Source organism: Balaenoptera ricei, chromosome 3, assembly GCF_028023285.1.
Source record: "Balaenoptera ricei isolate mBalRic1 chromosome 3, mBalRic1.hap2, whole genome shotgun sequence".
Taxonomy (NCBI): Eukaryota; Metazoa; Chordata; class Mammalia; order Artiodactyla; family Balaenopteridae; genus Balaenoptera; species Balaenoptera ricei.
In genome coordinates this window covers 79,225,033-79,252,209 of record NC_082641.1, presented here as the reverse complement: position 1 = coordinate 79,252,209, position 27,177 = coordinate 79,225,033, and the positions used below count along the sequence as shown (strand labels likewise).

The following is a 27,177-nucleotide window of genomic DNA, read 5'->3' as shown; positions in this document are numbered from 1 at the left end:
TGCACCACCAGGGAAGTCCCTAGTGCTCATTTAATATGTACTAAAAATAGTAGTAATAGTACGCCTCAGGTTTATGGCAAGAAGCTCACAAGATGGAGCTGAGACTCTCCTCTGGGCTCTTCTGTTATGCTGGTATCCATGACATGGAACTTATGCCATATTTGAGAGCATGTCAGAGAGGATGGCTTGCCTCCCAGTGTTTTCCAGGAGCACTGGTGTTACACCACACACACAGCTTTGAAAATCTAAGCAGATTTCAAAGTTGCTTAAATAGCTTTCTTGGCCAAGAGTCATGTAAGTTGCCAACTGGCAACAGAATCATTTTCCACTCAAACTTGACAGCAGCAGGGTTTAAACAGAAAACTGGGAGGAGGGCAAGGGAAGTAATATGCTTCCTTCCTCAAGGTAGTTTTGGACTCTTTGGCACCAGAGAAAAGTTTTAAAGATGAGAGAAATTTTGCATGAATATTACGGTATTTATTTGCAATGTATCAAAAATAAATTGAAAAGGAATAGCTAGTTGCCATCAGAACTCCCTTTCTACCATTTTTTTTCATATTCTGTGAACTCTTTCATAGAAGACATTGGAATTTCTTCATTTGGGTGCTCTAATTCAAGTACAGTGAACCTGGATTTTTTAATTAATTTATTTTTTATTGAAGTATAGTTGATTTACAGTGTTTCAGGTATACAGCAAAGTGAATCAGTTTACATATATATATTCTCTTTCAGATTATTTTTCCATTATATAAGATATTGAATATAGTTCCCTTTGCTATACAGTAGGTCCTTGTTGTTTATCTATTTTATATATAGTAGTGTGTATCTGTTAATCCCAAATTCCTAATTTATCCCTTCCCTCCTTCCCCTTTGGTAACCATAAGTCTGTTTTCTATGTCTGCAAGTCTGTTTCTGTTTCGTAAATAAATTCATTTGTGTCTTTTTCATTAGTGAATCTGAATATTTTGAGTCAAATAAGAGTCACTGGACTTCAGTGATCCTGCAGAAGTTCTTCTCTTCCTTTAAAATATAAAATAGAACCCAAGAGCAAAATAAGTTTTTTCATATTCCCATTACTCTTGACAGTAAGAGAGTAAGAGGAATCAGGGTAAATGCCAATAGATATTTAAATCCTCTCTAAGAGGAACTCAAACTGATGGCATTCTAACTAATTAGGAAACTTGTAAGGATAAAGTTTCTACATGCTTCCTCAGAAAACACTATTCCAAAGTACTAACAGGAAATGTTTTCTTATTTGTATATACGTGGCTTAATTCCAAAAAAGATTTGAGGTAAGGCATAAAGATATATACAGTATACTGAGATTTTAAAAAAATAATAAATGAGGAAAGTAGGAAAAAAAATAAAAGAAATTGTAAGAAAAAAAAATAAAGACATCAGTGCTTAGTGTGGGCCATAAACTTGCTCTAAGCATCCTAGAAGTCAATAGAAAGAGCTGAATTATATTATTTGATATCTGTAAGATTAACAGCAACAACAATCATGTTCTCAAAAAAAACTTAGCTTTTATCTATTATATTCCTCCTGCTAGGGTTTGTAACAGTTTCCTTATATTTGCTTGTAAACGAGAACACTATTACTCAGGCTATTGAGGGGAGAGAGAATGTTCTTATATTTCAGAGATTTCTACTGCCATATTTAGGGGGAAGATGTCATGATATCAACAAAATTAAATAAGTATACCTAGTTAAGACAAAGAACATCCAGTAAACATATTCTATAATAATATTCCCATGTGCAATTTTTAGCAATTGATGCTCCTTAAAAAAATTTGTAAGAAAGACTGTTTGGTTCCCAATGATGAAATGATTTACCATTAGATACTTTAAATCAGAGACTATTAGTTTTTTGTTTTTTGTTTTTTTTAATTATTTATTTATTTATTTATGGCTGTGTTGGGTCTTTGTTTCTGTGCGAGGGCTTTCTCTAGTTGCGGCAAGCGGGGGCCACTCTTCATCGCGGTGCGCAGCCCTCTCACTATCGTGGCCTCTCCCGTTGCAGAGCACAGGCTCCAGACGCGCAGGCTCAGTAATTGTGGCTCACGGGCCTAGTTGCTCCGCGGTATGTGGGATCTTCCCAGACCAGGGCTCGAACCCGTGTCCCCTGCATTGGCAGGCAGATTCCCAACCACTGCACCACCAGGGATGCCCGAGACTATTAGTTTTATACTTCATATATGAACTATATGTCTGTGGTAGACAGAATAATGGCCCTCCAAAAATGTCCACGTCCTAATCCCAGAAACCTATGAATGTTACACATCAAAAGGTACTTTGCAGATGTGATTAAGGAACTTGAGGTGGTGAAATTATTCTGCATTATCTGGATTGGTTTATATAATCACAAGGGTCCTTATAAGAGGGTGCAGGAGGGGCAGATTCAGACAGAGGAAGAGCAATCAAGAGATGGAGAGGCTGGAGTGATATAAGGAAGGGGACACAAGCCAAGGAATGCAGGTGACCTCTAGACACTGAAAAAGGCAAGAAAATGAATTCTTCCCCAAACCTTCCAGAAAGAATGCAGCCCTGCTGACACCTTGATTTTACGACTTCTGACTTCCAAAACTATAAGATAATAACTTTGTGCTGTTTTAAGCTCACCAAATCTGTGGCAATTTGTTAGAGCAATAACAGGCAACTAATTCAATGACTACAAACTCAATATATTGATATTACTAATTGATTTCATGAATTTCTATCCAGGCATTAATAGTAAGCAAAAGTGTATTACGCAGCCATAAAAAAGAATGAAATAATGCCATCTGCAGCAACATGGATAGACCTAGAGATTGTCAAACTGAAGTTAAGTCAGACAGAGAAAGACAAATATCATATATCGCTATGTGGAATCTAAAAAAAAATGGTACAAATGAACTTATTTACAAAACAGAAATAGAGTCACAGATATAGAAAACAAACTTATGGTTACCAAGGGGGGAATGGGGAGGGGAGGGATAAATTGGGAGATTGGGATTGAGATATACACACTACTATATATAAAATCTGATAACTAATAAGGACCTACTGTATAGCACAGGGAACTCTACTCAGTACTCTGTAATGACCTATATGGGAAAAGAATCTAAAAAAGAGTGGAGATATATATATAAAACTGATTCACTTTGCTGTACACCTGAAGCTAACACAACATTGTAACTCAACTATACTCCAATAAATTATTAAAAAAAGAAATAATGCTCACTTTAAAACATATCTCCTATTATTTTAGTTAAGCCACAAAATGAGCCCCAAGTATATCTAGATACTTTGAATATAACAATTTTCAAAATGTGCTTCCTAATACACTGGTTCTGTGGGATGTAAAAGGTGTTAAGCACAAAAAAGAATTCTAAGGTCAAATAACTTGGAAAAACTATACTATTTAATTGTAGAATAATTAAAATGATTTTTTAAAATTATCCCAGGAGTCTAGATTTACCAAGAAACTTTCTGGGTTATTCAAAGGATCCACATCAATCACCACTCCACTATCAAGAGCAGGTGGAAGATGAAGGCAAAGTAGTAGAATAAATGTACTTAATGATAGAATGAAAGTGTCCTTCCAGCTTTAGAAAATCTGGCTAATCAACTCTATTCCATACTCCTCAGCTCATACTCATGCAGCCACCTCTATAGTCCCTGTTCACGAGCACAAGGCCAGCTCAGCAAGAAGACTCTCAGATAACATAGCTGCTTCTTGGTGTCTCTGCCACCTGCCACTGACCTCATCCATGGGAGCTTGCCCAGGCTTTTATTTGGAGGAATGACACCCGAACTACTCACCAATCAAACTGAAAAAAGCAAGCCATTGACTTCACTCATTTAACCCAGCCCCTTGAACGTAATTCATCCTCCCAACATACTCCACCCGCCCTCGTCCAATTCTCTCCAACAATAGAGGGAAAGACATTTGCCAAGAATATAAGTTTAGTGGAGCACAAACCTCAATCATGGACATTGCAGAAACTTCAGACTTACTCCTAAGGAACAAGATTTCCTGGGGAACAGAAAAATGGCTTCAAAGCTTGTCAACAAGAGCCAAAGCTTGGTCTCTCATAAATGCTAGAGTAAATATTTTAACAGATCTCTTCACTGTAGAGCTAATGAGTACCATGTATCTTTTAGAGAAAAGGAAAACAGTATGGTGTTTTTCACATATTTATGACCCAGGAACTTTCTTCCCTGGAACATCTACAGAACAACACTTGGAAAACAATTTGCTAGTTATATATGAAATTTCCTAATGTCAGTCAATTCCTTTGAGGATTATCGTGTGAAAAGTGAAAAATAAAGAGCCCATGTAAAAAATTCTACATGGGCAATTTGAGAATTCATTATGGTCAAATAACAAGGTAAAGAAGCTTATTTCTAGATATCAGGCAGGAGATTTGGGCCCTTACTGATGAACTGCTATCGCCAGGCTAACTGAAGTAAGAATAGCCTAAGAATGCTCAACTGTCAGGCAAACGATTAAGGCAGAAATTGAGGTCATGAGGCCAAGACAGGATCAGAATCAAGGAGGTCAACATTTGGCATGAAACTGACACAGTTAATAGAAAGCCAGGTCACCCAAAGTCACCCCTACCTGCCAACTCAAATACGAAGCACAGAAGCTAAAACAACATGATTCAAAATCAGTACCTCAGCATCACCCCAAGTACTAAAAGTTAAAAATGTAGGAAAAAATATTTCAGGCAAAATAAATAATGTGCTGAGAAATAACTGTCATTATTATTTTTTTTTTTAAAGAAGATCTTTTTTTTTTTTTTTTTAATTTATGGCTGTGTTGGGTCTTCGTTTCTGTGCAAGGGCCCTCTCTAGTTGCAGCAAGCGGGGGCCACTCTTCATCGTGGTGCGCGGGCCTCTGACTATCGCGACCTCTCTTGTTGCGGAGCACAGGCTCCAGACGCGCAGGCTCAGTAATTGTGGCTCACGGGTCCAGCTGCTCCGCGGCATGTGGGATCTTCCCAGACCAGGGCTCGAACCCGTGTCCCCTGCACTGGCAGGCAGATTCTCAACCACTGCGCCACCAGGGAAGCCCAATGTCATTATTTTTTAAAACCATAGAAAATAGCCATAAAGCGAACATTCGTTCATCTACTGGGAATTCCATAGGCCTTTGGCCCAGAATAACTTCCTTACTTATAATCACCTTGTTTTTCCTAAAGAACTTTTAAAAATGCTATTTCTGGGAACTTTCCAAAAAAGCAGCATAAGAAATTTTTTTTCCACAGAAAGTTACCAACCAAACTTCCCCGTTTCACAATAATTTTAAAAGTTATCCACCAAATTTTTATATTCCAGGAAGAAAAACATAATCATAAACATTTTTTTTAACTTAGAAAAGCCTATAAACACCCACAACTACACACACTAACACACAAAACCCAAATTACTGTAACACAGTATAGTCTTATGAAAAGAAACTTCACAGCACAGGGCAGCCATCGTTCTTAGATGAGCTTATCTGTCTTTTGGTCATCAAGATGATATAATTATATCACTTATATTACTTATGCTTTCACAAAAGACACTTTAGATATGATCACAATAATTAATATAGTTTGTCATTAAAACTCACTCATTCAACAGATATTTATTGAATGTTTTCTCTAAACAAGGAGGTAACGATGGTGAATACTAATCTATGTGTCTATCTCATAATTTCATGCATTTAATTCCTCTCCCCACAAATATAAAATTACTGGTGACCCCAAAAATAGTATTTTATAGTTATGCATCTTTAATTCTTTATGGAGATACATAAAGGGAAGATAACTTTTCTAAATCTTAAAGTGAGACAATCCTTTTAAATCGTGTATTCTGGGAGGTTTACTATATTTTTATACAGTTTTGGAGGACATGCTTTCTTAAAATGTTGAATTAGTTTACCTTTTTTCTGAGGTTTATGGGTAGTACATAATTTGGTCAGGTATTTTGAGACTAAAGAAATAATTTCAAAGAGAAAAAAAGCAGTTTAATGCATGCTTTCCTAGTAAAAAGCTCTAATTTTAAAAGGCATTTGTTTTTTTAAAAATCAAAGTAAATCTGCAGAGGTTTTGTTTAAAAATATGCCTAGATTTACTTAATGTTAAAGTTTGATAGCATTTCCACTTGATAAAGCATTTTAGCAGAAACACCATAAAAGCAGCCATGAAAACTGAAATGATACATTGAGACCTGGAATATTTTAAAAGACAATTGCCTAAATAAAAGATTTTTCTGTAGCTAGATAAACAGCTTTATTTGTAAAAAGGAAACTGTTTCCCAAAGAAATAACAGGAATGAACCCTGAATTCTTACAACTCAAAATCATTTTTCTAAAAGTGTTGTGGTCTTGACCCTTAATATGATGATTAGACTAGATTTTTTGTAAAGTATTATAACTGTTGATTTAATAGACTCAAATTTCTCACAACTGGTTATCTTTTTAATGTAATGTCTTATATTACATAAGTAATCTCAGTACACAAAGAGGGAGCATTGCCACTATTTGTAGGAGCAGTTAAAAGATAATATTATGTAATTTAAGCAACATTTTCAGGCAAATCTATTAACAACCAACACAGTTATTTCTTACTATGTAATCAACATTTGCATTAGAGATAAAAATATTATCCCTTCTCCTGTGATTCCTTAGTACCGAGGATTCAGTACAGTTTTGTTTTCTGTTTTTTTTTAATGTGTTGGCTTGAAGGAAGTTTTATTTTTTATCTTTTGGATGAGTAAAATTATCTTAATTCCAAAAATTACTCATTGTAAAGAACTGTGTGCATTAAGAGTTATTTCCTTAAAAATAAAGTTATTTGGACATGAAATTTTTGTGGAGGAACTGGATTAAGTCTACAGCTCATTCAGTCTAGTAATTTACAAACAACATAACATGCTATGGGGAAAAGACATAATTTTTCTCAATATTACTATTCACAACACACACATGAGGAAACTGAAATTGAGAGATGTTAAGTAACTAGCCCAAGATCATATAGTTTGTGAACAGCAGAACTGGGCCTCAACCACCTGGGCCTTTCCAACAGACTGGGACCACCAAAATTTCCTGCTTCACTTCACAATGAACATCCAATTTCAATGTACTCTAAAAATAAACAAAAACACAGAACACATATCTATAAACCAGTTAGGCTCAGCTTTGCAAAATCATTATTAGAAGTATTTATGTCTTCTCAGGCTAGGAAAATATTTCATAATTCATTAAATTTTTGTTTTAGTAAACTACTTTAAGCATAAGTTTTCTTTCAGGAAAAATATACACACCCTAATTCATATACATAGAAAAGGCAAGTTAAGAGAACTAAACACGTATTCCAAAAAAATCCACACAGGATAGAATCTCTAGTCCCAATTTTAAGCCTCCCATCAGACAAAAAGCTCTTACCCAACCACTGATTCTCATGCCTATTGAATGATGTCCTCCCCAGGTCAAACCTCTTGGCCCTACAGTGTGGGTCACAGAGGCAAGTTCAAGGGCACCAAAGTGGGAGAAAACTCTCTTCAGTAATATTCTTTTTAAAAAATACTGATTTTTTAAAATTTAAAAGAAACAGAAAAGCATTCTATATATAAAGAATAACTTCCCTTTCCCTTTTATTCAGAGGTTTGTCATGCTCACTCCAAGAATAAATTAAGCATTCCCATTATCAAATATTTAGGGCTTCATTTAAAATTCTTTTTTGTGTTTGTAGTAATTCATATTCAGGCAGATTCCAGGCCCTCAAAGCAGCATGAATTCATTTTTTTTTAAGGGGTTTGTAAAAAATAATCATTTTACTCAATATTATAGTTGTAGAAATGAAGTATATTTTCTTTAAGAAATAAAAAGAAGAAGAAAATGCCACTTAACATCGCTGGTATGTCAGTATAGGCCAGCAGGAAAAAATACTGATAAGCTTGTCTCTTTGATACCAAGAAGACATTCTAGTCCAAGCTATAATACGCTTCCTATGTTTTCACTAGATGTTTCTTTGCTGCTGCTTTTCATCCTTTTCCATATTTCATATCAGAGGAGTGGTACAGCCTTGAAAACTTCATTAACGGGAGCAAATTCAGTGTCCACCGATTTCTTCTCAAAAGGCACTCTAACCCATCAGATAGCCCGGCAGTTTCATTCTCATGAATACTCTAGCCATGAAAAAATTCAATAGGACACAGATGAATCCAATGAATAGAAGGAGAAATCTATTGAGTTTGGGAATGTTTGGTGCATTGGATCGGTCCAGGATTATGAAACCTAAACCTCCCATTGTAAACAAGAAGCTGGATGCGAGTCCTTCCATAATATATTGTCCATTTACTCTGCAGGCCAAGAAAGCTACTGGTCTCTGATGCCCATGTTCATTAGTCATGGAGCTGACACTTGGAGGTTCGACAATAACATCATAAATGATTCCTCCAGTGATGAGGAAGTAAGACACCACCACCAGAGCGTACACCGTCATGGCCGACGGCATGTGCACCCAGGGCGGCTTCTTCAGCTTCAGGATGGGACATTCGAGCACTAAGAACAGGACTCGGTACAAACTCTCCATGTTGGTGGCGGCAGGGTCAGCTGTTGGCCGCCAGCCCCATGCGCCACCCTGGAACAGGCATGAATTCATTTTTAAACCAATTTCCTTGTTTTGCAGAAAGGCAGAGAAAGTCCAAACTCTTTGTGTAATGACATTTTTCTCATTAACAAAGGCTTTTAAATAAATCTACTTCTGTTTTCCTAGTAATTCTAACACTTTTAATATGATGCTTACTTCAATTTCTAAAGAATCTGATACAAAAGGTAGTGTGGGTTCATCAACCTACCCTGGCCTCCTCTTCACCTGTTTAGATTCTTCTGTCCCTTACAGATTAAACTCCCTTATCACCACCACCTCCCAAAGGCCTCTGCTAACTCCGCTAGGTTGGAATAGGTGTCCTTCCAACCTGCCACTATAGCATCCTAGGGAAAAGCTCTGTGGTAGCATACTGCACTATGATAATAATATCTTTACATGCTTGTCCCCACTTATAGAAAGTAAACCCATGTAAGGCAGGAATCTTATTTGCCTTTTAATTGCATTTAATAAATACTTTTGGAGGAAAGGAAGATAAAAAAAATCAAATACATTTCCTTTCCTTCACTTCCCCTTTCCTCTTCTTCCTTTCTTTTCTGAACAATTCAGACCATTATTATGTGGGGCAGAACAAGACTGGCATCAAGGTGTAAAACCCAAGCAGGGTGAGGAAGATATCCAGGTAGGAGGGCTCCAAGCCTGAGAGTCAGTGAGGTGAGGAAAGCATTCACGTGAGAGGTTGACTTGGGGCAGGAAGTCGGAAGCCAAGTGGAGTGACACAGGGGTCCCTGCAGGAAGTACACAGTATCAGAGCCACAGCAGAGAAAAGAAGGAGTCCATAGGTTGTGGTAGCTCATCGTGAAGTCAGAGCCCAAAGAGAGTGGAGAGAGCATCCACTGAACTCAGGGCATCAGAGCTCTAGCTGGGAGAGGGGGTGGCCACATGGAGTGGAGTGGCACCCTGGTTGGGGTTTCAGAGCCCAGCAGACTGAGGAGGACATCCCTGCAGAGGGTCTGAGCCTGAGTGGAGTGATGAGGGCATCTATGCAAGAGTGGTGACCCAATGTGGGGATCAGAGTACCTAAGCCAGTGAGGAGGACAAAAGGGGTGACAGTCAGAAGCAGGAGTCTGAGCCTACACAGAGGAAGGGCTTATAGGCCCGGGGCGTGATGTGAGGTGTGTCTGAGCACTGTGAGAAAGGCACTTGCACGGGTGTTAAGGAGACTCTGGCCAGGCCCCTTCAGTGTTGGACACTAAGACCTGGCCTGGGGTGTTGGAACACGGGTTGTGGTGTGGGGCATCCACACAGGAAACAATGACACTGGTTACATACTGGGGGGTTGAACAAGCAAGTAATCCTGAACAAGGACATAGTAATGATAATGGGAGTCAAGTTTCTTACTATGGAGGAAGAGAAACAAGTACAGAAGGGGCCAAAACGAAAATGAATCCTGAGGAATTTTGTTTTGGAATCTAAATTCATCTGCAAGAGCAAATGGGCAAGTATAGTTAAAATTGTTCTAAATTTAAAAATAACATGAAGAATTGATTAATAGCAGCGGTCCCCAACCTTTTTGGCACCAGGGACTGGTTTCGTGGAAGACAATTTTCCACAGACCGGGGTGGCGGGGGGCGGGGGGGGGGGGAGTGGTTCAGGCAGTAATGCGAGTGATGGGAAGAGGCAGGTGAAGCTTCGCTCACTTGCCTGCCACTCACCTCCTGCTGTGCAGCCCGGTTCCGAACAGGCTGCGGACCGGTACCGGTCCACGGCCCAGGGGTTGGGGACCCCTGATTAATAGCATATTTTAAATATATTGATTATAGTATATTTTAAATAATATTAAAATGTAGATATTATATAGTGTATTAGTCTTAGTATATTTAAAATTTTGATATAAAGCTTCAAAAGTATCAGTGGAGAGAGAGGATAATTCACTAAAGGTGGTAGATCCAAACCCTGGGAGACCTAGGGTGGCTCCACCTTCTTCCCGCTGCCCCTCCTCTCTGGCCACACTCCCTGCCCCCATGGTACAGGATAGGTATATAAAGTGGGCCCCTCACCACCTCTTGCTGCAGCATTCTCCTCATCCAGGAGAACACCTTCTGATAAGGTACTTAAACCCATTCATCTGGCTTCATGTCCAGTTGTCCCACAGGATGCTCACACATGGCTGCCATTCCTATAAAGCACAGGAGTACAGGCTGACTCCTGCAGCCTCCTGTCTCTGCTCATTGTCTCTCCCCAGTTCTCCTGTTCAAACAGGACAGGGAGTAAATCAGCCAGTCAGCTGCAAGCCAACTGTTCTTGCAGAATCCCCATTCTCTACAAGCAATTCACTTGGGAGCCAAATATAACCTTCCTCTCTCTCGCCCTGCCTTCCTCTCTCCGTAGAGTTCTCTTATATAAACCAGAGGAGCCTATAGTTAGAAGAAGGGGCTAATATATGGTTGGGAGGTGCAGATCTGGTTTGAGTCCTGGAGGGATTGTCTCACTCCAGCTCTCTTTAGAATATGAGATACTGGCTGTCCAATGTGTCCTTGGTTTTGTCCCCTAGTCAAGAGCAACAGAAAAAACCCCACTCAAAATCCTAATACATACACTAATGCAAAGGAAAATGTCACATGAAACTGGTGACCATGGTTAAAATCTAGTAGGGGACTGACTGCCACAGGAAACCATAAAAAAAGAGAACTTACAAGGGTACGTCTGAATCTTTTCCAAGACTATATTCACATATTATTTGTGTAATTTAAAATAAATCAAAAGCAATGAAAAATTTAAAAACTAATTATTAACAGCCGAAAAAAAAACATAATAGTGAATATAAATCACAATGGGCTTTGTCACCGTAAAATCAATGAAGAAAATTAAAAGATGAATAATTTGCTCATATAAAGTAAATAATTTTATATATGCTTATCTCATAAAAATAGATTTATTAAAACCCTAATGGTTAAATGAGCTAGAAACATGAGTTAACTATTCATAAAAGACAAAAAATAATTGTCTATCTAAGTTTGAAAATAAATCAATATCTATTGCTTGCCTCGGGGTATTGGATTACTGGCGGGGTTTCTTCCCTTCTTTTTTCTTATAAAATTTGTACAATAAATATTTATCTCTTTATAATCAAGAGAAAAAAACTTTTAAAAAGCCCCTCTCATGCTATCCCCCCCCAGAAAGTATATATGTGTTTATATACCAAATATAAATTTTTGGTAAGAGAGTCCCAATACTAGTGAAGTAAACAGAGAGCAGTATAGAAACTAAGAGCCCAATATGTAAACCTAATGATTTATCCTTTTCCCAGAGAAGCAAATATTTTAAAACAGTTTTAATCCATCTGATGGATTATAATTGATTTTATACTTGTAAAAAAGTCACTAAATCTTTATTACAGCAGTCTTACAAGAAACATCAACACATACAAAGAAATTTAAAAGTTGTTGAGTTAAACAGTAAGTATGGTTTTTTTATAATTTTACAACTTTCTATAAACTATTTCCTATAGCTTCTTAGTGAGAAAGAAAATTGTTTTCCTCTGGCCTTCAACAACTCTGACACTTAATATACCTTGTTTTTCACTTTGAAACTTTATGTGCTTTTTCTGCCCTCACTTAATTTCTATATGAGGGGATCAGCTACTAAAACCAAAAATATCAGAAATTCCAAAATTAAAATGTTAATTTGTTTATAGAGTAAGTATAATGAAATCTCAATACATTCATTACAGTCATGAAACATGAATAACTTTACAGAGTATATTTCCCCAAGAATAAGTGAACTATAATTTTTTTTAACTTCTATAATGTACTTTCTTTTAAAAAGAAAAATGCACTAAGCTTGTAGAGCTAGTCTTGTGTCTAAAATTAACCCATGAATCAACTAGCCAAATACAAGAGTATGGCCTATATCCATGTAGAGAATTTTCTTCAAAAAGCTAACCCATAAAGAAATCAAACACCAAGACACTTGCATCAGTCGGGCCAGCTCCCTGCTCTAACCAAGGAAAGCTGAAAATGGAAGCAAGAAGCAGTGATCAAACACAAGACATGGGAGCACTCCTATGAATACTAATGAAGAATCCTGACTTACTCCCAAAAGCATTCTTTGACAATTCAAAGGCATGAAACCTGCCCATCAATTCAATCTTTCTATCCCTGCAGCTGGTAAAACCCTATCAACTGAAAAAGGAACCATAAATTGTATATTTCTTGAAGCAAAGATAGAATCAAAGGAAGCAATGTAGTTTTATGATACCATTTTAATAGTGTGAACCAATCTTGAGTTATCCTTTTTAATTAAATCAAAAAGAACCAAGATGGTTTTAACCTAACATGAAGTTAAATACTAGGTAACAGATATACTGACACATTTATTTTTTGAAGAGTGGGAAATTTTACTATTTTTTCCACATTTGAAAGTATTGCTTTCATTATTCAAGTGTGGACTCAACTTCATCAAAACTGAAGAGGTTAAACAGGGTAGTATTAAGCAAACTCTTCTTAGTGAACTGAGGAATACCTCATCCAATTCTACTTAGAGCCTGTTAAAGAGGAGTTAGAATTTTAGCAAGCTAAAAATTTGTCACGTAGAAAATAGCAAGCAGTTCTCCCCAGAGACCTGTGGGCACTGGGCACTTACTTAATGCGAGTGCGCATCGTGCCCCTGATCGCAGTGGGAAGGCTCACAGACATGACACGTTCAGTGCCAAAGCAAGGGCTCTAATTAGCGAAGGGTTCCGTCTGACAGTCAAGGGCTTAACCTCCATTGGGAAATAATGAGCCAGACAATGTTTGAAGCCTCCATGTAAGATTTAGAGAAGAATGGGGGTGCTGAGAACTGCCTTAAATGTGCTAAACTGACAGACACAGGTGACCAAACAATGAACAGCACACTTGACAAAGAAGGAGAAAATATTTGGTATATACTGGCGACCTCCAGAGCAGCATTCCTCTTTTGTCCCTGAATTAAGATGAAACAATTTAATAGGCCATATTATTCGGTTGAGTTACTTTAAAGAAAATAGAAGACTTGGTGGAGGAGATATATTTTCTGAAAACGTTTCTCAGATACCAACTTTTATGTAAGGGAACATCTGGGAACTTCTCTGAAGATCAGAGACAAATCTCAGTTTAAAGGCTAAAAGTTCATTAGCAAACACAAACACTCAGTGGTTAGAATTACCTAGAATGACGTTCAAGCCAAGGACCCAAACTCTAAGTAAATGAGAACATATCCTTCTTATCTTCTAATCTAAAAAATTACTACTGCTCCCAAAAGTTTCTTGCATACATGATTTTTAAAATTCTTTTCCATTACAGTTTATTACAGGATACTGAGTATAGTTCCCTGTGCCATACAGTAGGACCTTGTTGTCTATTTTATTTATTTTTTTTAATTTTTAAATAAATTTATTTATTTTTGCCTGCATTGGGTCTTCGTTGCTGTGCGTAGGCTTTCTCTAGTTGTGGCGAATGGGGGCTTACTCTTCATTGCGGTGCGTGGGCTTCTCATTGCGGTGGCTTCTCTTGTTGTGGAGCATGGGCTCTAGGCATGTGGGCTTCAGTAGTTGTGGCACGCAGGCTCAGCAGTTGTGGCTCACGGGCTCTAGCGCGCAGGTCCAGTAGTTTTGGCGCATGGGCTTAGTTGCTCCGTGGCATGTGGGATCTTCCCAGACCAGGGCTCGAACCCGTATCCCCTGCATTGGCAGGTGGTTTCTTAACCACTGTGCCAGTAGGAAAGTCCTGTCTGTCTATTTTATATATAGTAGTTTGTATCTGCTCATCCCAAACTCCTAATTTATCCGTCCCCAACTCCCTTTCTCCTTTGATAACCATAAATTTGTTTTCTATGTCTGTGAGTCTGTTTCCGTTTCATAAATAAGTTCATTTGTGTCATATTTTAGATTCCACATATAAGTGGTATCATATGGTATTTGTCTTCCTCTTTCTGACTTACTTACTTAGGCATACGTGATTTTTTACTCTTAACTGCACAAACTCTTAAAAGAGTAAAAAAAAAAAATTTACTCTTTTTATTTAATGTAACTGAATCTGGGGGAAAAGTACTCATGTTTGACTGTTCACCAAAACAATACGCATTCTTTGATAAACTAAGTAAATAACTATTAAATTAATCACTGGTTTTTCCTACTTTACCCACTCAATTTGTTATACCTAAATTAGCTAAGCCTTTTAGGATATTTATAAACTGATATATATATTTATAAATTCATATATATGTGTATATATATTCACAAACACACACACACATATATATATACAAGCTACATTATCTGGAAGAAAGCTACTAAATTTGAAAATCAACTGCTTGTAGAGAGTAAATATAAACATTGTAGAGCAACACAAGGTTTCAATTACATATTGAAGGTATAAATGTGTCTATATATATACATATATACTAATGTTTTACAAATTCTAGTAATGCTGAGTTGTCTTCCAGTATTTGTTTAGAAGGTATAAAAACTCATGGCTCAATAGTAAAATGCTAATTGAGTTTGCTAAAAGATACCTCTTAAGAATTATAAGCCCCAAGTAAATAAAGTAATAAACCACTAATAATAATCTTAAAGTCCAGTAACTGGGGTTAAAATTTTTAAATGAAGAGCATTGCAAAGCAAATATCTGGCACAGGTACTAAAAAGGCAAAAAAGGCAAAAAAATCTGAATTCTGAAATACATCTGTCCCCAGTGATTTCAACTTTATGGAGCTAAGAGATTACAAATTGTACATTTGTTTTCCCAGTCAAGACACTGAGAATCAGGGTTTTTGTTTTCTCTAATAGAAATATTTCAAAATAGAATGCATACATAGACTCTGAAGAGGAAAAGAGAAATGCAAGACTTGAGTAGCGCTATCCTTGTTTCCTCTTCCTTCCCTTTTTGGACAGGCAAAAATTTTCTCTTGGGGCAGAACAGGAAAAACAAAGGCACTCCAGGAAAAACAAAGGCACTTTATCTGCCCAATCTCTTGTCAGGTGAAGGGAGAATTATACTTGGTGAATTTTCAAAAGCACCCTGAGCCTTCTATCAGGCCTCAATGTTCAAAGATCTCATGGAACAGAGGTTCAGGTTAACCAGAAGACTGGGCAAATGACTTGGTGATTTTAAAAGGCACACTAATAGATGCAAGCTACATTATTTGGAAGAAAGTTACTAAATTTGAAAATCAATTACTTGTAGGGGGTAAATATAAACATTAAAGAGCATCACAAAGTTTCATTAGCTCATAGTTATAAAATCGGCTGTTGTAAATTTATACCATATATTTTGTTTGCCAACAGGTTTACCTGGAAAATATAAAGTATGCCTATTCGCGATCAAAGAAGGTGATAGCACTTATCACCTTCTAGCAGGGTGCATTGTTTTCTTATTTATTAACTACATATAATATCTTAAAATTAATAAATTATATATTAATTAATGTAACTATAGTATATTAATATATTATCATATTATTGATCATTATTTGTCTTCTCTGCTAGAATATAAGCTCTACTCTGGCAGAGATATTCATAGTTGTTCACCAAGCATGTAGAACAGTGCCTGGCACACTCCACAAAACTTGTGGAATGAATGAATAAAATATAAAAGTGAAAATTAAAAGAAGGAAATAACTCTACTGAAGATACTTTACAGTACAACAGAATCAGATAATAATTTTTAAAAATCATCTCCAGGAAGAGTTAATTTGTTCTCATTAAAGAAAAAGTGCCATACCACCAGGACCTCTAGCATCACTCTCAGCTGGAGAAAGCCTTCTCCATCATGGACACGTCTTAGCACAGGGGTCTCCCCTCCCTAAAGACCTTTGGCTCTAGTTCACCACTCTCAGAATAGTAACCCCATACCTGGCTCTGATACTTTCCGTCTGAACTGATTCTACCATAAAATTTATACTGCCACTTATTCAAGGGAATAAACATGGATTAAATGTTTAGCCCCAAGGTCCTGGAAACAGATTTGAATAAGAGTTGGAGCCAAAAAATTAGACATGGATTGAGACTATGAAGATTTCTATGTTCTTTCTGCTTATCCGAGCATTGAATTTTGAGGTAACCACTGAAAAGCACAACTGCAGCTTTTGGTTCAATCAGAATTTGATCATTAAATATCATTTAAGTATGAGCTATAGCTTTCCTGAAATATAAGGATAGCTCAAAATGTTTGGTAAGCTATAGATAACAATTGAGTGTATTAGACAACTCAGAAAAGATTGTGATGAATTTTGTGAAGGATAAAATTGAACCCCTTCTCCCTAATTACAACACCTCTCCATCTCAACATATACTGACTGCAACCCACACCCACACCCACAGTGTCACTACAAAAGAAAGTATTGCCTTGAAGATATCAATGACTTCCTTCTTGACAAATCCTCTTCTCAATGATTCTTTGGCCAGCAATTCATAATTTCTATTGTCTTAGTTTAGGTGGCATTCCACAATCCCAGATATTTTCCTGCTTTTACAAAGATCTGAGACATTTAACAGCACTCCTCACTAAAGTCATCCCATGGAGCTAAGTTTTCTCTTTTGCTCTTTTTCTTTTATTTCCATTGACAACTCACACATTTTTATAATATTACCTACTAGAGAGTGTGCTTTCTTAGAACAGTTATCATTCTGATGCTCAGTGAGTGTTCAAATATAGCTTCCTATTCAAAACAAGGTTTTTCCTTTTTTTCAAAAGTTCAAATAAAAACAAAAGTTTAAAAAAATGTATCTATCCTGCATTCTAAATAACTCATCTTAATGACTCTTCTTTTTATTGGCCAGGCTATTCCCTTCAATTCTCACAGCCACCATATTAGGCTAGGTCCAAAGCAAACTTGAAGTAAACATGTCTATTATAGGCTGAATCATATCCCCCGCACCCCTGCAAAATTCACATACTGAAGTCTTTACCCCTAGTACCTCACAATGTGTCTGCATTACAAATAGGGCCTTTAAAAAGATGATCAAGGTAAAATGAGGTCATATGGATGGACCCTAATACAATATGACTGGTGTCCTTATATGAAGAGATGAAGACAGACACACACAGAGGAAAGACCATGTGATAACACTGGAAGAAGATGACAAAAGAGAGACCCTCAGAAGAAACCAACCCTGCCCACACCTTGATCTCATACTTCTAGCCTCCAGAACCGTGAGGAAATAAATTCCTATTGTTTAAGACACCGAGTCTGTGGTACTTTGTTACGGCAGTTCTAGCAAACTAATACAACATCCATCTCATTATTTGATTCATTAACTTGGCCAATGACCCCCTTGTTCTCTGACCACAGTAAATACCTAGCATGTTTTTCTCTTGGCTATGGGTTTTTACCTCTTTATGCAATTTCCCTGATATAAAAGACACACACATTAGGGGTCATTTCTGCTCCTCCTCTGCCCTTCCTTTCCATGTTCTCAATTATATCCATTACCATACTTCCCCTCAGTCATGCCACTCAAGATCAATTCACCCTAGATTTCCTCTTTAAATTAAAGCTTCCTCTATAAATCCATCCTTGCAATTAAAAAAAAAAAACTACTAGGCTCCTCCTAATTCCTATATCAATAATTGATCTTTTTCACTCAACTTGTATTCTACCTCCTCTTATAAGAATAGTCAAATTCCATTTTGAAATTCATATATTTAAAGTATATATCTCTTATGCTAGAAATTTCCTTTGTAGTCTTTCCTTAAGAAATCTAAAAATACCTGATATACCTCATGTACATTTTACTCATCCCCAAATTACTTTTAAGTGTTTATAAAAATAGAAGTATTTTTTGCTATACTCTATTTGAGTCAATTCTAACCTGCTAAGACACTAATATTTAAGATACCTTCCTAGAAGGGCTAGCTCAGCTAGGAAAACCTTAAGACCAGGGAGGTCTGTTATCACAACGACATTCTGGGAAAATTAATGCCTGCAAGTAAAAGACAAGACCTTAAAGTATAAAAAGCAAGTAAACAAATAAATGAAAACCCACCAAGTTTTCAATACACACACACACACACACACACACACACACACACACACGTTTAAAATACACACATTTCAAAGTACTTTAAATTATTAAAGAGGAACTATTATGCTTGCAATATCACATTTTGTATAACTGACTCTATTCACTTCTGCTAGTAAGATTGTGATTATGAAGAGGCACTGTACTAATTTTAGCAACACAAACCAACTGTTTTCATCTTTACATAGGGCAAATATTAATTATTTTTTTCATGTGCAACTATCTCCAACATGTTTCAGTCAACAGAATTATAATGGAAATTAATGAGAATTGTATGGTTTACATTTTCACTAACTTGAAACATAACCTTTAAACAAAATGGGTTCTACTTTATTGATATAATTTCTAAAAGGACAAGTTTTAGACAAAGCTAATAATAAGTTAATAGTCTTCAAATATGTGTTATGATAGGAATATTATGGGAGCCATAATACTTATTTTCCTGAATTGTTCAATTGGGTTAAAATATAAAAACAATAAATTTATAACATTTTATTATAATTTTTTCACCAATTTCTACCTCTAGGCCTAAAACTAGACAAAGACAAAAGAAAACATATCCAGATGATGAGAGTTTACTAGTCTAGAACATATTCTATGGAAAGATAGAGAAAGGTATCATGACAATCAAAGAGATAATGACTGGTCTATTAATTTAGATTTTTTTCAGTAGCAAGAAACAAGAAACTCTATGTAAATAGGCTTAAACAAAAAAAATTTTTACTGGCCCATATAACTGAACAGTCAAGAATAGATTTATATTCACATACAGCATGACCTCATCCTCAAATCTCATCAGAATCCTTTTCTTAGCTTTGCTTCCTCTGGTTTAAGTTTTAGGCTGTATATAATAGCCTCCTCAAAACTCCAGGCTCTCCCTTGGAGCTTCAATATCCATAAACCTCAATACTCACATCACCAAGCTCAGAGGAGAAAAGAGAGTATGTGCCCCAACATTCTCACCAAAATCCTCCTCTGTTTTATTCATATGGACCAGTTTAGAACACATGTGCTGTCTTCAGGTGGTATACTCTAAATAGATTAAGCTGAGTCTCACCTCTGAAGTTAGGCATGAAGTCAACCCAACAGGGAATGGTACCAGGAAAAAGGGAGCATGGATTTTGGCCAGCAAACTACCACTATAACAGGGATAGCAGATCTTCAAATGTTGAACACTACTGTTTCAGTATCATATCATATGAGAGCTTCCACTTTTCAAGCCAACTCTGTGAGCACAGTGTTAAAGGAATTTATTTACCTTGATTGTATTAGTTTTCTATTGCTGCATAACAAATTAACACAAACTCAGAGGCTTTAAACAACACCTATTTATTGTCTTGCCATTCTGTAGGTCAGAAGTCTGCACACAGCTTGACTGAGTCCTCTACTCAAGGTCTAATGAAGTTAAAATCAAGGTGTTGTCTTGGCTTCTTTCTCATCCAGAGCTCAGGGTCCACTTCCAAGCTCACGGGGTTGTGGCAGAATTCAGTTTCTTGTGGTTGTAGGACTGAGGCCCTGGTTTTCTTGCTGGCTGTCCACTGGAGACCACTCTCAGCATCTAAAGGATACTTTCAGGTCCTTGCACCATGGACCCCTCCATCTCAAAACCACCAATGGAGAATCTCTCTCAAATTGAATTCCTCTCACATTTCACATCTGTCTGACTTGTCTCTGATCTCTAACCACATATTTAAAGGACTCATATGATTAGGTAAGGCCCACCCAGATAATCCCTCTCTATTTAAGATTAACTGTTTGGGATCTTAATTACATCTGCAAAATCCCTTCACAGCAGTACCTAGATTTGATTGAATAACTAGGTGAAGGTATATATGTACACAGGGGCCAGAAATCTTAAGGACCATCTTAGAGTTCAGTCTACCACACTAATATATTTTGGTTTCACTTTTAGGGAGGGTAGAGTAAGAGTGCGCTAAAGGGGGTGGAGAAGGCTTTTGTTTTCTTAACAAATCCATTTGTTTTGTGGAAATACCACAAAAAAGAAAGCTATGGCACAAGAGGAATAGCCTAAAATTTTAAATAGCATGAAAAACACAAATAGAAAAGTAGAACAAAGAGGAGAGTCTGAGTTTTTAGTTCTAATTTTGGGTTTTTCTTTTTGTTTCATTTGCTTTTTAGCAAGTCAAGTGACAAATCTGGAACCTTAAATCAAAATGTTTTTTTAAGAGGGAAAGAAAGTTTATCTTTTAAAAAAGAGAACTCAATTATATCTAAATTTAGAGTATAGGTCAAGCTTTTTCTAATGCTTTCTTAGAAAATAAAAAAGGAAAGCCAAAGAAATCTTCCCTAAAAATCCAAATCAAATATTAGTTTATGGAAGTTCTAATTATCTTGGATATTTTCTGGTTAAAAGCATGTCTTGTTAAATGTCTCAGCTATACAATGTATTTTAAAAGAGAGAAAATGAGCAAAATGAACCATTTTTGTCTCTTAAGAAAAAAAGCTGTTCTTAAATTTTCCTCTGGATTAGTGATGTAAAAGTGAAGCATTGCCCTCTAGAGGAAAAAGAGCTTTCTAGAGCAGATAACTATTTCATAATAATGTAATGTTGCTATATACATACTGTCCTGCTAATTTCAGGTTTATGTTCTCCTGTAGGGTATAGAAAAGAAATAGAAAACAAGTTTGGTATAAGAAGTGCTAAAAAATTTTTTTAATAAATTTAGAATTTTTCAAGAGTTTGGTAAACTCTTTAATTTTTGGTATATTAATTTGTAAATCTTTAACCAATTATTTGCACTGTAATCATGAAATAAAGGTCTGTCTTAGAAAATGGAAAGTTTTTAGTTTTCTTAAAATGTGTAGATTTAAATCTACCAGACTTCTTCCCAGCTACTAAAACAACAGAACCATGTGTATGTAAAATACATATGATCTTATATTAAATTATAAAGAAAAGTGGCTAACAAAACTGACACATATAATTTTGCTACCATATTCAAACAATACTTAGGGAGTTTAAAAGCAAGTAAGAAATATAAGAGAATTTAAAATTTCAATGGCTATTTTGGCAATCCATGTCAAGAATTTCCCTATTACCAGAAGAGTTTTCAGCCTGCTCACATCATCCCAAGAGTCAAAGTCAGAAGCCGAATCAAGTTGTTTAAACATCCTGGTCTCTGCTTTTAATATAATTAATCAGTTGTTTTCAAATTATTCTCCCCAGAACCACAACCAGGAAGAGTTATGGGCACTGCCTCATCCATGTTTCCACCAGAGCAGACTTTCTCTAATCTTTCTGTTAGGGTTCCATATAAACTTAAACAGTTCCGGCTTTTAGAAAGGAAGAAAGGAAGGAAAAAAGGAAAGAGGAAAGGAAGGGAGGGAAAGAAGGAAGGAAGAAAGAGAAGGAGAGAGGGAGGGAGAGAAGAAGGGAAGGAGAGGAAAAAAAGCAGCTTAAAAACTGTTGGTCTCTTTAAATTCCCTTCTTAGATTATATAACTATTTCCTTTGTTTTTCCCTCTCCAGGGTTGGCAGCAACAAAGATCTGGTTGCTTCAGGCCACTTCCTAAAATGAGAGATAACAGGAAGTACAAACCCAAGCCTAAAGCAAATGGATGAAAACAGCATAAAGCATTATATGTTCTTAGCCTAGATTTCGACATTGTAGAAGACTTGTAGAAAATACACAGAAGAATATTTTACAATGTGAGTCTAAACACACTATATGATGCAGAAGATTTCTTTGTGTAACATGGCATTTGTCTTCCTCAACAAATACCTACCAGCTATCTCACATGACTTTCATAATTAGACATGTCCCTCCCACTTCTGTCTTACTCCAAGGTACCATGGTATATTTACACATTATAAATGTCTTAAATATTTACAGATCTACTAATATGTCACAAGATAGCAGGATGAGAGGTTTTTGGTTTTTTTTTTTAATTTATTTATTTATTATTTATTTATTTATTTTTGGCTGTGTGGGGTCTTCGTTTCTGTGCGAGGGCTTTCTCTAGTTGCGGCGAGCGGGGGCCACTCTTCATCGTGGTGCGTGGGCCTCTCACTATCGTGGCCTCTCTTGTTGCGGAGCACAGGCTCCAGACGCGCAGGCTCAGTAGTTGTGGCTCATGGGCCCAGTTGCTCCGTGGCATGTGGGATCTTCCCAGACCAGGGCTCGAACCCGTGTCCCCTGCATTGGCAGGCAGACTCTCAACCACTGCACCACCAGGGAAGCCCAGGATGAGAGGTTTTAATGAACTATTAAGGGAAATTGCCAAGAGAAGTTTCTGGTTTGCCTCTCTCTGTTGATTTTCCATAAGCAAAGGATTAAACTACTCTTTGGGAAAGAAACTGGGAACCATAGTTTTTTTTGCATCTTGAGATTCAACCATATTGTAAAATTCTCAGTCACTTGTTTTGAATGCAAAGATTCTTTGACCAGTGCATGAGGAATTTTAGGACACAAACTACTTATACTCATGGAATCATGGAATCCAAATTGGCTAGGCTTACATCAATCCTGGCTTGTTTTCATCCCCTCTTCACCAGCAGCTATCAGATGTGGCAGCACCACCACAGAAGAAACGAAACTCTTCCTGAATAACTCTTAGAACATCCCTTCCACTTTCTCCTGACATTTGCAGAAGTTGCTTACTACTCTAAACTTGCAATTAGCAAGCACTTCAGAAGCCCTTCTATTTTTTAATCCATCCAGTTGAGCCAAATTCCATCACTGCTCTACCTCCAGCCTCTCCCATCCTCTCCTACAAACCTACCTGGTAAGTGCTAAATCCCTTCTTCCCCCCAACTCAGTCACCTCATTTTTGTCTACTGCCAAATAATTTGTCTTCACATAACAGGTTTTAAAAATAACTCTCTCACTTAAGAAACTGTCTGATATAACTAAGCAGAAATGCAACTGAATAGACAAAGAATTAGAGAAGAATAGGATTTTACACCAGAAATTTCTACAAAAAAACATTTTGGAGCAGAAATGTTTAAAATTAGTCAATGAATAGTGTCAAAACCCAGCTCTCAATCCAAATCCTATCCATGATTTCCTTTCACACAAGCTTGGAAGATGTAATGTTATATTAACTATCTTCAATAAATTATTTTCAAAATTAATCATGCCCTTTAAAGGTCTCCCCAAATATGATCAAATCCTTTATGTGTGACTGACTGCATGACAGGTTAAACAATGTACACGATGGATATCGGTGTTCCAAACATACCCGAAGCATCCTGGAAAGAAAGGAGGCCCGGTACTATCCCCTGTTGAGAACAAGAGGTCCCCAAATTATCTATTGTTCTTGAACCATTATAATAATAGCTCACATTTATTGTGTACTTACTGCATGTCGCATACTATAAAAGCACTTTTTTATATATTAACCTATCTTAAGAGTATGATTATTATTGGCATTTTACAGACGAAGAGACGCATAGACAGGTTAATAATCTGCCAAAATTCACCGCTGGCAGAGCCAGGATTTAAACCCAGGCAGTCTGGCTGTGGGCCCCAACTACCTTGAAAAGCCTCCAGAAAGTCTAGTAAGGAAATGTGTGCTTAGATCCTAAAGATACTGCAGAGATTTCCCCATCTTAGCAAGCTAGCCTAAAAATTGTACAGCACTGCAATAATGTTCTTTAGAATGACAATAAATACTTTATTTAAAGAAATGAAAAGAGACACAGGTGAAATGCAACGGTTAGAAATTCTCTGACTAACAATATAAGAGAAGGAACATTTGAAAGTCATAGATTAATCGTCTATGAATATTCTTAATATGTTTCAAAACAGAGAAAGGATTCTTACACTTGGAACTTGAAGAACTCTGCCTTTTCAAGATGACTAGTTCCTCTGCATTTTGTGAAAACCTTTTACACTCCTAAAGGTTTTCCATTCCTGAAAATTTCTTAAAAATTCAAACTGAAAAAGTAAAATAGGGAGTAAAAGAAGGCGAAGGAACTTAACTTGGAATAAAAACTGAAAATATCACCCTTAATTATCAAAACAAATATCTTACTTTTGGAAAAACAAACAACATATCTATATTAGGAAAAACAGTATACAAACTTGAAGCTGCAATGTGAAATAATTCTTCTGTTTACTTTTCTAAGAAAAGGTATGTGTTTCATGGTGATATCAAAGAGATTGATTTGAAAATGGCCCATCTGGTACTACATTGGACAACTAAAATCCACATAAATTAAACTATTTAAAAATAAATATAGGGCTTCCCTGGTGATGCAGTGGTTAAGAATCTGCCTGCCAATGCAAGGGACACAGGTTCGAGCCCTGGCCTGGGAAGATCCCACATGCCGCAGAGCAACTAAGCCCATGTGTCACAACTACTGAGCCTGCGCTCTAGAGCCCGCGAGCCACAACTACTGAGCCCACGTGCCACAACTTCTGAAGCCCGTGCACCTAGAGCCCGTGCTCCGCAACAAGAGAAGCCACGACAATGAGAAGCCTGCGCGCTGCAAGGAAGAGCAGTCCCTGCTCGCCGCAACTAGAGAAAGCCTGTGAGCAGCAGTGAAGACCCAACACAGCCAAAAATAAATAAATAAATAAATAAACATAAATTTTTTTTAAAAAGTCAAAAGACAACCCATAGAATGGAGAAAAAAATTAAAAATAAATAAATAAATAAATATAACTCATCCTTTATAAGAATTTGACTTTGAAAATTACATTACTCTTAAATCTATCAACAGCAAAGAGCCTTCTTTGGTCTGAGGGCTTTGGGAGGTCTGAAATTTTACAATATGGGGGCCTCTCTTTAATGAAAACAGTAACAAACATAAAATTTTGTAAAAAAGTAAAAATTTGTTTAAAATTAGAAAAGAAATCACAACAAATTATAGATTTTTAAAAGCTGAAAAATACAACAAACACTTCACAAAAATGGAGACAAATATATTTTTATTATCTGTCTATTGCCATAATACATTTTTTCGGCTCTATACTATTTAACCACCTCTTAAAATATCAATCATTTGAAATATCATTTCCTATGAAGACAGGAAAGCTAATTTGGTCTTTTATTCCAGCATGTCAGCCTTTAAAAAAGCCCACTCAAGCAAGGGTCCCTAAAGCTTAAGCTTCACTATTTTAACCATAAGTTCACCTCTACTTTGAACATATGTTGTCAAATGGCTTTGAAATATATATACATTTTACTGAAATATAATAGTAACTACACATAGCTTCTTACTATGATTTTGATTTTTAATTGAGATATTCCTTTCAACTCTCTCAAATGAATTTCTTCTTGCCTTAAGAACTCAACTTCAGATACAAATTTTTCATACTAAATCATTTCCATTTCTATTCCATGGGAAATTTTTAAAACATAATATATTCTGATCATTGACCTCATACCAGGCTAGATTTTCCAATTCTCATCCTGAAAGGAAAAGCAAACATGGAGCTTTTTACTTCACATTTTCTTAAAAGTCTTATAAATGTTTGAAACAAAAAGGCCTTCTGAACCACAGCTCTTCATAATTACTGCAGAAAAGGTACATACCATATATGTGTTACATTCCAATAATGGTTACCAATGAAAATAAATAAGGATATGTGTCTAATTGTAACTTTTCTGTAAGCATCAACTTCCTGACATGTCTTTAGTTACATAATGAGCCTAAAGGAAAGTTCATCAACTGTGGTTCCTACACAGAATAAAATATTACATGCAAATTTGTTTTGAGGTCTTGAATATGTTGTTATCATCAATATAATTTTAGATTTATGTTATGTTTATATTATTTAATTTTACATCATTTTATTTGTACTTAGCAACTATAGCTACCAACCTTCCCTCCAAATAACTCACCTCCCCATTTTTATGTGAAAAATAACATAAATTTATTTAAGGCAAAAAATATGAAATTTAATTACCATTGAAAATGTCATCTGAAATTCTAATTTTTTCAGTTTTAATGGAAGACTAAAATAATCTATGTACGCCCTGATGTCTACCAAAGGCATACTTCTCATTCCTTTCAATACGTACCCACTAAATATATGTAAAAAACATTCAAGGGCTTCCCTGGTGGTGCAGTGGTTGAGAACCTGCCTGCTAATGCAGGGGACACAGGTTCGAGCCCTGGTCTGGGAAGATCCCACATGCCGCGGAGCAACTGGGCCCGTGAGCCACAATTACTGAGCCTGCGCGTCTGGAGCCTGTGCTCCGCAACAAGAGAGGCCACGATAGTGAGAGGCCCACGCACCACGATGAAGAGTGGCCCCCGCTTGCTGCAACTGGAGAAAGCCCTCACACAGAAACGAAGACCCAACACAGCCATAAATAAATAAATAAATAAATAAATAAATAAAAATATAAAAAAAAAAATTCAAAAAAAAAGGGAAAACAACTCTGAGATAAGTGCCACTTGATTAAAGCTCAGGTAATACATTATTTCTATGTAAAAGTTAAAATTGTGATTTAGCTGTTTACCTTCACATTTGTAATAATACCTAGGATAGTTTTATATCAAAAGGAAAAAGATCTGAAGTCACTGACAGCCAATTAAAGTTTCTCTCAATATTTAAAAATGTTCTTAACAAGGACAATTA

The 27,177-nt window shown here is 36.5% G+C and overlaps 1 protein-coding gene and 1 long non-coding RNA gene across 2 annotated transcripts in view; both read right to left on the bottom strand.

Annotated features, from left to right (window-relative positions):
- The window catches only part of LOC132363706 (uncharacterized), a 490,033-nt gene that overhangs the window by 435,699 nt on the left and 27,157 nt on the right, over nucleotides 1–27,177 (bottom strand). The window lies entirely within an intron of this gene.
- LOC132363704 (oligosaccharyltransferase complex subunit OSTC-like) lies at nucleotides 8,057–8,572 on the bottom strand. Its single transcript, XM_059919397.1, has one exon. It carries the CDS (start codon nucleotides 8,564–8,566, stop codon nucleotides 8,117–8,119), a length of 450 nt encoding a protein of 149 aa, XP_059775380.1. The 5' UTR covers nucleotides 8,567–8,572; the 3' UTR covers nucleotides 8,057–8,116.

Excerpts from the sequence above, each read along its gene's own strand:
- LOC132363704 (XM_059919397.1), bottom strand. The coding sequence starts at position 8,566 with ATGGAGAGTTTGTACCGAGTCCTGTTCTTAGTGCTCGAATGTCCCATC.